Source organism: Symphodus melops (assembly GCF_947650265.1).
Source record: "Symphodus melops genome assembly, chromosome: 19".
Taxonomy (NCBI): domain Eukaryota; kingdom Metazoa; phylum Chordata; class Actinopteri; order Labriformes; family Labridae; genus Symphodus; species Symphodus melops.
Window position 1 is genome coordinate 4,684,333 of NC_136709.1, and position 12,167 is coordinate 4,696,499.

At 38.5% G+C, this 12,167-nt stretch overlaps 1 protein-coding gene across 1 annotated transcript in view; it reads left to right on the forward strand.

Annotated features, from left to right (window-relative positions):
- The window catches only part of LOC306840405 (ALK tyrosine kinase receptor-like), a 345,354-nt gene that overhangs the window by 141,887 nt on the left and 191,300 nt on the right, over positions 1-12,167 (forward strand). Inside the window, 1 exon segment of the mRNA XM_079369664.1 lies at positions 1,602-1,715. Within this exon segment, the coding sequence (XP_079225790.1) occupies positions 1,602-1,715 (114 nt within the window).

Below are 12,167 nucleotides of genomic sequence, written 5' to 3' on the forward strand. Positions count from 1 at the left end.
TGCATCCTGCTCTTTCACTTGAAAACCCTGAACTGGTTCTCTTTTTTTTCCTGCTAAGATGCATCTACTCTGAGCTCAGATGTCTTATCTTTGCAAACCGTGATGGATTACAGTCAAGCAGTGCCAGCTAGTTTCATCGAGGCTGTATTAAAAATGTATAAACTTAAAAAATCTTCCCGTTTTGAAAAAAACCCCCACAATAGTCTAAAAACAAACTTGAGCTCAAATTAAATTCAAATTGCTCAAATAATTAACTTACAGAAGTTCTGTATCTTAACAGAATATCATATAAATTAAATATTCCTCTATTTTATTGGCCTATCAAGTAACCATTGTTGAAATGTGGTTTAATGATATTTATTACCAAATCTAGAAAGTCATCTTTATTAAGATTAAATGAGTTTATTTTCAAAGTGGGAAATGTTCTTAAGGCTGGTTCATACGGCGGGATAATAAGGCCAAAAACAACAACAACTCACCCCCATATCATCATGTAGCAAGTACAGTTCATGCTCCAGTATTCTCCACTCCTTTGACCAACGCCTCTTTTTAAAATGTGTTATTTCAGATAAAAACAGCACAAACAATCCCTATTGCATCCTCTTTGTCCGTTTGTTGACTCTGGAATCACATTTGATCTCGAGAGGTTTTGCGATATTTCCTCTCTGATCGGGGGATGTTTGCGAGTGAAATCAGTTTGTGTGTGGTGTGTTGATGTTGCACGCCACACACTGTACGACCAAAACTGTAAAAACTGATTTAGTTATCGCCTTGTGTGTGGTCTCTAAAGTTGGTGAAATCGGCAAACAATTTTAAAATCCTGCCTATACTCTTCTCATCTGATCGCTTACCATCAGCACATAAACTTCTCAGTTGGTTCAAGGATTAATACTATACAACTGACATATTGTCATTCGATGTATTAGAGAACAGTTTGTGTATTCTTTGGCCAAACCATTAACATATGATCAGTTCAGTGCCATGAAAGTCAGGGTTTAGGATTAATCACTTTTAAAGTCTCATTTAAAATGACTGAAGGATTTATGCAGAAGTCCCCTTCCCAGGCAGTGGTGTGTTCGTCTGTGACTGTATACTAATTAACCAGGGACAAAGAGAGAGGGATATTGTGTGTGTTTGTGGTTGTGTGTTTGATGGTAGTGTGTGTCCAAAGGTAAGAGAAAGTTGCTGCCTCTACTTTACAGCAAGGGACTTCTCTTCGATCTTGTGATAATTAGTCTGAGTTTAGAAGGTGAGGACAGAGTCAAACAAAATCAGACAAACCTGTCCTGAGGTAATTATGCAGTCTATTGATATCCAATAGCCAATTCATGTGGGCCCTCAGATTTTTTTTTTATTACTGAAGTTCATTGTGTCACTGTTTAAATTATACAGCTACTATTTCCCAGTACCATAATTGTTGACATGACTCTCAGAATACTAAATATTATGATTTTTCTACATTTACTATAAATGCAGTAAAATACAGCACATAATACCAGTAGTGATTCCAATTATACATTCCCATTACTTTGATTTTCTTACCCAACGTCTCTGCTTTATGCTCTAAAAATAAGCTGTGGATTTGCTGTTTGTTTTTTCAGGTGAACCTTTGGCTGGTAGTAGGAGTGCTACCGGCATTCCTAGAGGGTACTGGAGCTTCTCCTGGGTAGCCGAGGACGACCTGAGTTTTCCCAACGACTCTGTGCCAGTGTCAGGTGAGTCAGACATTGTCAGCCTTGCTCAGACAGATGGACAGGCGTTGGCACATCTGTCCTCCAAAGACTCTTTGCTCCCAATAAACTATGACACCTGGCATCAGCTTTCTATCAGCTCCTATAAACGTCTCTGTCTTGCCTCCCTACTGCCATCAGCACTGGCATCATCACAAGGCATGCCTCTTGATTGGCCACTCCAGGACCCAGATAGATGCAACTATTAGTGACCATTATAAAAATATCTCACATAATTACTTTTGATTCACTTTAGTGTAAATCATGCAGTACAATACAATATTTTGAGATTTTTCTAAAGAGCTACAGTGAGCAAAGCCTCTTTTTAAAAAAAAAAAAAAAAAAAAAACAGGAACAAACATTGTATGTTTTAACATGTTTACAATTGAAAGCCAAGCAAAGGAAAAAATAAATGTTTTACTTTGATGTAAAATCCAGGGCATAAGACACTTTTTTGATCCCTTTTTTTTCCATCTAGAAGTTTGACTGCATTCTATATATAATAGGTTTAAGCAATATACCAGTTTAAAATACTGAGGTACACAACCAATGCCCTGACTGCAGCACTTGCTATCACACACCACACCCAGCATGACACAAACGACAACTCCCTGCAATCCATTGTGTTTTGCAAGCTGTGCTGGAAAACATACCTACGCTGATGAGGCTGGAAGTGTCACTTTTTACCATCTTTTCTCCGTCATGAGGTCATAATGGTTCATTTATTGATTTGATTAAAAGGTGTGGAACATAACTGTCTAAATAGCCTATTCTTTTTTTTAATTATGGATTAAAATAAAAGTATTAGAGTTGTTTCCTTTTCTATAGTCTAATTTATTTGACTACCCTGATGTGAATCATGATCGCAAACAATCGCAATGTCATACAATCTAATTTAGACTAAAGTAACTAAAGCACATATTTACTAACTCACCGCTCAGCTTCTTAAGCATTATTTAAAGTAACCTGTAAAGAATTTGTTTGATATTTTCACAGTTAATTATAATAATATTGTGTTCATTTGATGTATGAAACAAGATACATCCATGTCTCACATTTACAAGAATCACTTGTACAGGTTTAGTACCTATATTATTCTTTCACAAATTAAGCTGATGGATAGTGGATTGGTAAAAGATCATTACTCACCATACAAAGCTGTTTGTCTCTCCCTACCAAGTTGTTTATCAACTAGATGGAGTACAAAGTCGAGTGGGTCCTGAAGCTGGCAGGTCTGAGTCAATTATGACACTTTCAAATGGACAAGAAAACAAGTTGTAAGAAAAGGGATCTTAAGACTGCAGCAAAGTCTTTTAGCTCTTGGTGTGAGCATTAACTGAAGAAAGCCTTGAAGCACATGTGCACATCAGTGTCTCGTCAGACTCTCAAAGTGTATTCACATCACTCCGTGGTGACAGCTCCAGCATGATTTTTTGCCCCTTTCCAATCTCTTGGGGGGTGGCAGGTCATCCTGTAAGAGATGATTCAAAGTCCCCGCAGCACCAAACTGTCAACCGGCTGTTTATGAAACCCATCCTTGACTGTGAAACCCTGAGACCTGCCTTTGACAGCCTGTGGCTGTGACAGCCTGCAGTGGACCCCACTGTAATTGGTGTCAGTTAGAAACGGATCATCACACCATCTTTAAATCAATCAATGCATCATGCTGGCTGTCGACTACATTTCTATGTTTTTAACAATTACAGCATTGATCTCTCACTTAAAGCATGTTAGCAAACCAGAAGCAGAGTTCTTTTTCTTTCTTTTTCTTTGTGTGATAAGTGAAGTAAGAATGTTGCGGCCGAAGCAGGGAGGATCACATCTGGTTAGTAAAAGCTTGATGAAAACAAATGCTCCAAATGAATGATTGCACTGCTGAACGAAACAAATTAAATTGTGAGTACCACGAAAGCTGCCAAATGTTGATTAAAACAAACAAACTCATATCTATATTTTACTAAATGTGCACAAATATCTTCCTAGAATGTTTCTCCAGCAACAACTGATTGTATAGGATTTGTGTATTTCTATATTTGTGTGGACCAAATGTCAAATGTTTGCACAAGACATTTGACTTTATTGTGCTTGGCCTCTTTCAGAAGCTTTAAAAGGCTTGTTTGTGTTGCATTTTGTTTATCTTCGAGGATGCTTCAAAAGGGTTTGAAAGAGGACAGGTCTCAGCACGCAGCAAAGTAGAACTTGGCTTCAGGCTTCTGTGATAGATCTCAGCTTTCCCTACAGCATCTGCTGTCCTCTGGCATTTATTGCCTACCACAAAAGCCAACACACAGAGACTGGACACTTGTCACCAGCTGCCCCCTCCCTCCCACCTGCATGCTTCCAACAGCAGCGCTTAACTGCTGGGAATACAGAATAAGCCAACTTTGCTTTCTGCAAAAAAGAGCTGGTAACCTAAATTCGTTGTCACTGTCAGTGAAGTGTCAGAGCCCTCTGACCTTAGCTCCCGTCTGCCTTCCATATGCAGTGTGTCATCATCCCTCAGGGAATGGCAGCCTGTTGCCATATTCTGATTAGCAAAACCGTTTACCATTCGCTATCTTCCTTACCGGACCTATTCTTCTCATCAAGATGGATCATGCTGGTTCAGCTGTGGCTGCCAGCTGCAACAAAAGCCCTCGGATGGATGCTAGCCACTTCATGAGTCACCCTGGTCTACAATAGAACATCTGCCTCACTCAGCTGGTTGTGCTGTTCTTGTGTAATGAGACACAGCAGTGGAATAAAACACATTTGCTAAGGTGGAGGGGTATAAAAGATAGAGCAGTGGTGCAGGAGCTTAAATATGGCATCCTCCTGGAGTCACATCACTCAGACCCTCCAACCTCTACTCGAGTTACACTGAACCAATTGCACAGCCTTTATTTTTCTGAGGATGCCTTGAATAAAGCTCCCATGAGCTCCTTTTGCATGTGACTGGTCATAAACAATGATGTTAATCTTCAGGTTGTTTATAATATAAAACAATTGATACACAGGATTTCAAAAAGCTTAGATGTCAGGGTTGGTTATGCAAATTTTACATTAAAAGAAATATTTAAAGGAATTTAAATACTTAACTATATCTTTGATATTGATGCAAAAAATACAGCAAATTCTTGAATAATTTTGTCTGCAATTTGTCTGTTTTTTTTTAAGTAAACAAACGCATGCACAGCCCCCTTGTCTGCAACAACAGACACATTCACCATACTTAAGTAACATTTGAAGGTCGGCTTTGATCGTGTAAAGAGACCCTTCGTTTAAGAAACTATATGGAGAAATGCGATTTAGATCACAATTTTCTTCAAATCAAGCTTGTGCAATATTCTGTACAGTACAGTAACATTTACAAACATGACAGGACATTACATCATACCAGTTAAAACTTTAAATGCCATAACTCTAAATTACAAGAATGAAAACTAAAGTTAAGAATTGATTTCAAATGTATTAATTACGAAGAAACACGCAGACAGCAGTTATTACAAATAAAGAACTTACAGAGCCATCTTAACTTAAAGTAGTGGAAAACAGTGTGTTACGTTACATAAAATAAAAAAAAATAATAATAGATTAAGAAAACAAAAGACCAATTCCCAAAAGATCTTGCACAACAGCTTCAATAGTTATAGGTCAAGGTCAGTCTTTTATGGCTCAAGGGAGCTGGCTTATGAGCATTTATAGCAGCAGTATTCAACTCTATTTTAAGTAACCACTTTTCCTTTACACTCCTCGTACAGCTGTGGGATGGCAACCTTGTTGAAGTAGGTGCGGGAGGGAATCGTATATCTTCTGTCCATCGTGCGGAGGAGGTTTTTAAATCCGTCTTTCGTGACAGTGTTAACAGACGCCATGTCCTCTGTGATGTATTGTGTTATGGTAGTTGTTATCTCACAGTGTCTTTGGCTGCTCTATTCATATGGTGTTACACTGGCAAATTAGGCTGTAATTGTAGCCTGTTTGCCTGTTTGGGCCTGTGTATCATGTTCCCCAGATGTTTCACTGGACTTTTCCGCCATGCAGTCATTATGCAAATGCCTGTGGTGATTTTTCAAGTGTCTGGATATATTTGTTGTTTCCTCAGGACGTAGCAACACTTGTGTGACAGGTTTTGCAGAGTACCTGTTTCTGGTGCAAGTCTACAGCCTCAAATCCGAAATATTCCCAAATGATTGACGTGCTATTTTTCCTGTTCATTTAATCCCTGAAGTCCGCGTCTTGTCCAGCTAAGGCCATTTCAGAAATTAAAAAGCTTGTGGAACAGTGTGTGTGTGTGTGTGTGTGTGTGTGTGTGTGTGTGTGTGTGTTACTTGACACAACAGCTCCTGATCCCTTATGAAGTAACATTTTTCAGGCATCAGAAAAGAACACATTTCCATATTTAAACACAAATGTCCATTTTATCATGGTATCAATCTTGCACACCACATCTTTGCTCAGGATTGAACTTAATACTTTGAAGTCTTTAGAAGTTTGGTTGTTACTAAATGCATCAGGAGAGAATTGATGAAAAATAATCAAATAAAAGGAATATCTAATACATTATTTGGCTTTCACAGTTGTAAAATAGGTTTGTAAACTGGGTTAAAAAACATTATTATCTAAAGGTCTGAGATCTCTTAACCAATGAGTCTGGACCATGAGCTCTTCTAAATGTATTCAAAAAACAGAGGAAGCTCTATAATCAAGAGAGCTGCACAATTCATGTACACATAATGTACTGGCAAAGCCTTTCATCGATGAAGCGTTTGCGTTTAGCTCAAGATGGCTTCCAAGCTGCTCTTTTCCTCTTCAGGTTAGCTGCTAATCCTATTTGGTTGTTATATAAAACGTTGTAGAGGTTGATGTTGGGTTCAGCCAGGATGGCAAAGTTCAGGCTGTGTACGTTTGGAGAACTACGACAAAAGACTCTATATCCCAGCATGCCTTGCAGGTACTCCCAGAATGCTTTGCCACACCTAACACATAGGTGTGAAGTTTGGGAGGTATAAAACCGGCCATGCCCCGTCTCTCTTTCTCTTTCATACGTCGTCTGGTGACGTTCGAGGATACCAACTCTGCTTCCTGTTTCGACACGCTTCTCTTTGTTTAAAAGTTTTGGCGCGCAGCTAACCCAAGGCCTTGAAGCATACCGACGTCCTGATTTCTGAGCTTAGATCATCCACTTGAACGCATCTCAAAGAAGAGCGTCTCATTTCTCCCGTAGTAAAACGGTATTGAGAGAGACTGTAAGGATTACGTCTCGTTCCGTCCTTTAAAGTAGGACATCCACGGAGATCACCTCGCTCGACGGAGGACACCACGGCCCTGCTCAACCCCCTTGGACGCGCCGCCATCACCACATAACTGCAGAAAGACCGCTCCAGGACCTCTTTTCTTCCTTCATCAACCGTGGACAAAACGGTTACAAGTGAGGCTTAGCTAGGTCTGGGCAGTTAGATATAGAGAGTGTGTTAATAACTGAGTTATTATTGTGAAAAGGTGATAATATTTGCTTGGTGTTTGACCACTGTGTCTGTTTTCTTTATTTGTGCCGCTGCGTCCCATGTGTTTCTCTGTGAACTCCCGCGTCATAACCGGGTAATAGACTCATTATCAGAAAGACTAGTGTGAACGCCGTCTGATACAAATCCGGCCACTGGCTTCTGGTAAGTGAAGTTAACTATGCTCTGAGTTGTGCGTGAGTTCCAGGCCGAGATTGAGCTTTCGAGGTGCGCTCGTTTCTCTCTCTCTCGCTCTCTCGCTTTACACACACGCACCTTTCGGCAGACGCACACACATAGAGATCTGTGGCTTTCTAGACGCCGCTGAAACGTAGATCAGGACAATAGACCTGTGTTCAGTGTCCGCCATCACGTGGTCGCCGCCATTTTGATCTGTCTCTGTCCGTCTCTCTCTGTCTGTCTCTCTCTCTGTGATTACTGTGTATTTGCATTGTGACTTAGGCTGGGTGAAAGGGCTTTGTGTTCGGATTTCACACCTTCAATTAAATACAGATTATTAATTATTAATGATATTGGTATTTAATTGACTAATTTTGAGACTGATATTTGTAATATTTTGGTTGTTCCCTGTTTACAGGGTGGTGCCCCAAGGTTTATTAAACTCAGTTTAATAATAATTATTGATTTATATTAATAATTAAATAAACTTAAAAATTTAATTCGACAACTAAATGTTACATCCTAAAACCCCAACGTAATGTTGCCGCCGTGGAAGGTCCCCACATAATGGTGCCGCCGTGGAAAATCCCCAACATTGATAAGTTTGTGTTGCTATATTAACAATGTGAGCAGTATACATTGCATATAAAGTGTGTGCATTCTACTATTTGCTCGTCTTGTGGTATTGGCTTCCAGGAGTACAGATAGGGGAGATCTTGTACAGTAAGACCTTAGGGAAATGTCCATCATGTAAGATGAGTAAAGTTTAAAAAAAGGCACGACTGCATCAGTTTTGGCTTAGGCTGTTAACTCAGCCACAACTATGAACAAAATCCAATCCATGAAGCTGTTTCAGTTTTAACTGATTCTAAACGTTAAGAAAACATATTTTTTTGTTTTGTTTTTGAACATTGAACGTTTTTCTTTTGGTTGTTTTTTTTTTTTACTTCATTGACTCAAAGGGTGGCTGTTGTGGAGATTTTTTGCTGGAACCCTGGCAGTATACCTCCTCTGCAGGCCAATACAAAGGATAAGGCAAAGGAAGAGTTCTCAAGGTACCATATCTTACTTTGATCCCCTCTGATCTATAATCACAAAGTGTCAGTACAAGCTAAGATGTATGCAGCTCACGGTTCAGTAACTTTATATTTTTATTTATGCCCCTTTATAGCCCCTTATTTTGCTCATTTTTCAAATCCATCCTTAATCTCTTAAACCACAAAAAGAGAGAACTAATTTAATTCCTTTTCAGAAGGGCAAACAACAGTTTAATATCTAGCGATATTGGACAAAAAGAAAAAAGCAATTACATAAGTAATAACTTGATTATTTGTGTTGCCAACATCAAAATCAGACTTCTGTGTTTCGATAAACATTCTCATATGCCTGCTTGTCAAAAATCACCCATCTATTCATCTGTATGAATTAAACAGAAAAGATTTGACTCCCTTGAGCGGAAATGAATTTGCCCTGCATGCAGAGGCCATAAAAAGTCTAATGGATACATAAATAAGCTGAGCCAGACACAATCTCATTGCAATCAGGAAATAAACATATTCATCATCTCAGTTTAAGGGTTTCATGGGGATATTTGTCAGTACAGTTTTATCTCTCCTTCTTCAAAGTGATGAATGTTAGATGTCAACTTTAGATGTCAGAAGCATTATGTGCAAATTCCACATCTCACTTTTTTTAAAATATGTAATCAAATGATTGTGCACTACTGGGAATTGCAGAGTTTTTTTTTTCTCTACAAAAAATTAGGATTGCCACAGTTGGCTCGCACTGCAGTGACCTGAGGCTGTGCAATACGAAACACCACTCAATCTCTGCAGAGTTTGATGAATGAGGTCAGGGTCGTAGAGTCAGAGAGGCTCATTAACCAATCGCACACTGTTGTTTAAGCAGTCAGAGCCACTGGCCAATTTGGAAATGTGCTGCTTAATTGCGAACAGAAGTAAGATTTAACTTTGTATTTACAATGAATTAATCCCCTTTTAAGCACACACCAACATTCATTGTATTAGCAGCCCCATTTACAACCTTGTTTACAGTGATCTGTTGCCTTTGTTTGTATTGAACAAGCAACCTATAATAAAACTTGCACCACTCACACTACAGAGGCCTGTCTGCTTTCACAAGAGGGGCTGCTGGAATTACAAGCACATATGATGTAATCCATAAAGAAAATCAAGTTTGTAGAAGCCTTCAGAAACGATATCCATGTAGGCAGATGTTAAAAGACAAGTAAAATCATTTCTGATTTGTCTATTTGTTTGTTTCTTTGTCCTTTGTTTGCCTTTGCCATAGTTGTAATGTCTACATGATTGCCATGTCCAAATTGAAATTAACATATTAATTGCTCTCTTTGTTGATAACAAATGACACGTAGCGTCTTACATTTATACATTTTAAATGTTTTATGTAGATTTGGATCTAAAAAGGCAAATGGTGCTTTACAGCTTCACACAGAAGCAACCTCACAACCAATACTCACAATCTCTGGGGTCTAAGAATTCATAGATTGCCTTTAATTAACATCAAAGCCTTCTGTGTTGAAGCCTTGTTGAATTGGTCTGTGAAAAACAGAGCTCAAGCAACAGATCTGTTAAGGACCATGTGATTGTAATCAATATGGCTCCCTGGAAGCATTCATTTTGTATAGGTTAACAGCCCAGATGGGAATACTTTTAGATCAGATCAAATCAAATCAATCGTACCGTATGTACATTAGAAAAAAAAGAAATCAAATCTCTGAAGTACAATCTCTGACATCACAAGATGATGCCTTTGATTGAGCTTCTGTTTTTATTTTACAAGATCAAACACAGTGAATTATGTCAAAACCTTATCATAAATACTTTGTTCCTTTTAACCCCAGAGTCACAAAGATTGTGTCATATCTCTGAGGATTCTTATGTCAATCCAATTTTTGTTTTGTTCCTAACAAGTTCATGTCATTGTTTTCTTTTTTTTCAGAGCCTTTTATAACACCAGTGTATCCAAATCCTCAGAATATAAGGGACCTCTATAGAAACGTCTTACATATAACTAAAGGCAGATTCAGATTAAAAGTTAGTTAAGTATCACATGTTGAGAACAGCTGACAGGTATTTACAGTAGTGGAGACAAGCAGATTTCTTAAAGATTTTTACACAACCTTATTTTTTACAAAAAACACCAACGCAACCTTTCTCTTTCTAGAAATTACGTGATTACTGTAAAATTTGTAATAGAAGTATCACTGATATACGGTGCATGACACAGAACGCAGGAATAAAGGAATAATAGGTATTAACGTGTTAACGGACACAAGAGAGGGGAAGGTTTTTCATGGGACCTGCCAGTCTCAAAACAGCTCCTCCAGATGATATCAAAGGGGCTAGATGAACCCAAGCTTGGCCATATTAAAAAAAAGGATATGATTATATATTTGAAGGATATTACGGATCGGATTTTGAGTGAGCGGGCCATGATAGCCATGTCCATGGTCATTTGGCAAGTCATCAGTTCAGGGTCACTTTGCACATGCAGGAGGGGGGTGAAATTGGATGACAGATCCAGATCTTGCTCACCACAGCTGAATGATATCGCTCGTCCCCTTTTGGCAGCACACAGAAGTGCTTAGCTTGCCATGGTGCCAAGTGTGTTTCTGGAAGAATATTTCGATGATACGGGTTGGAAAATGTGAGGAGACTAGATCTAAATCTAAAAAAGATCTAGAAAAAATTCTGTGACTGTGCAAAGTATGCAATGTGTGTAAAACCGTATCTGAAAATATCTTTAAATAAACATGAGAACAATATACAAATAGTGAAAGCCCTTTAAGACCCATATGTCTGATGTGACAGAGATTTTTGTTCAAAAAGACTTGCGTATCATTTAATTCTACTCATGCATGTTTTTTTTTCGTTTAAGATGGTAAGTTCAAAAGGGAGTTGTGGATATCAATGGGCTTTAACAATATTAGTATTAGGACAGAACAAACCGGTATATCAGCCCACAGTACCATGCTTGGTGGCTTGTTCGTACTGTTAGTGTCATGGGGGAGAACCCAAAATTGAGAAAGCATTTCATGGAAAGATATGTTCATGCTCTTGAGTGTAGAATGAGTCATAGACAGTTTTTAAATATTTTCAGTAAAATTCAAACCATCATTTAAATTCTAAAAGAAATACTAATTATAATGTTTGGCAGATGTTGATATTAAGTACAAGACATCACAATACACAACACTTAAATATACTGTAATTTGGTTTCAAGTAATCTTTAAATGTCTTTTTTTTTAACTGCAAAGATATCAAAAGTGATTGTCAATGAATGGATGAACCAAAGGGAACTGTAAGCATGTGTTTTAATCAGAATAGAACTCATCCTTGATCTTTGTTTCTGTAACATCTCCTTATGGATATCTGAACACACTCCTTCATGCCAGCCATTCTGCAAAAAATGTCTATTAAATGAAAGGAAAGGAGTTTTTACGGCTACCTTGAGTTTCCCAAGTCCTGCACATCTCATCAGCCCTCAAGGTCCCCAATGGTGATGGGCTACAGGAATCAATGTTTTTAGCCAAATGGTATGTTTTAAGCATGGAGACCATTACCCTCACTGCCTCTAAGTGGTTGGGAACGACTGCCGCTTTGATTCTCTAAAGGCAGCTGTCTCCTCAAGTGGACAGAAATGTAATTTAAGGGCAGTCTAATGCAGCCTTGATTCCACCTCATTAGGTAAAGCTCCTTTTTAGGATTCAGTCCAACGCCTCAGTTCACTGATA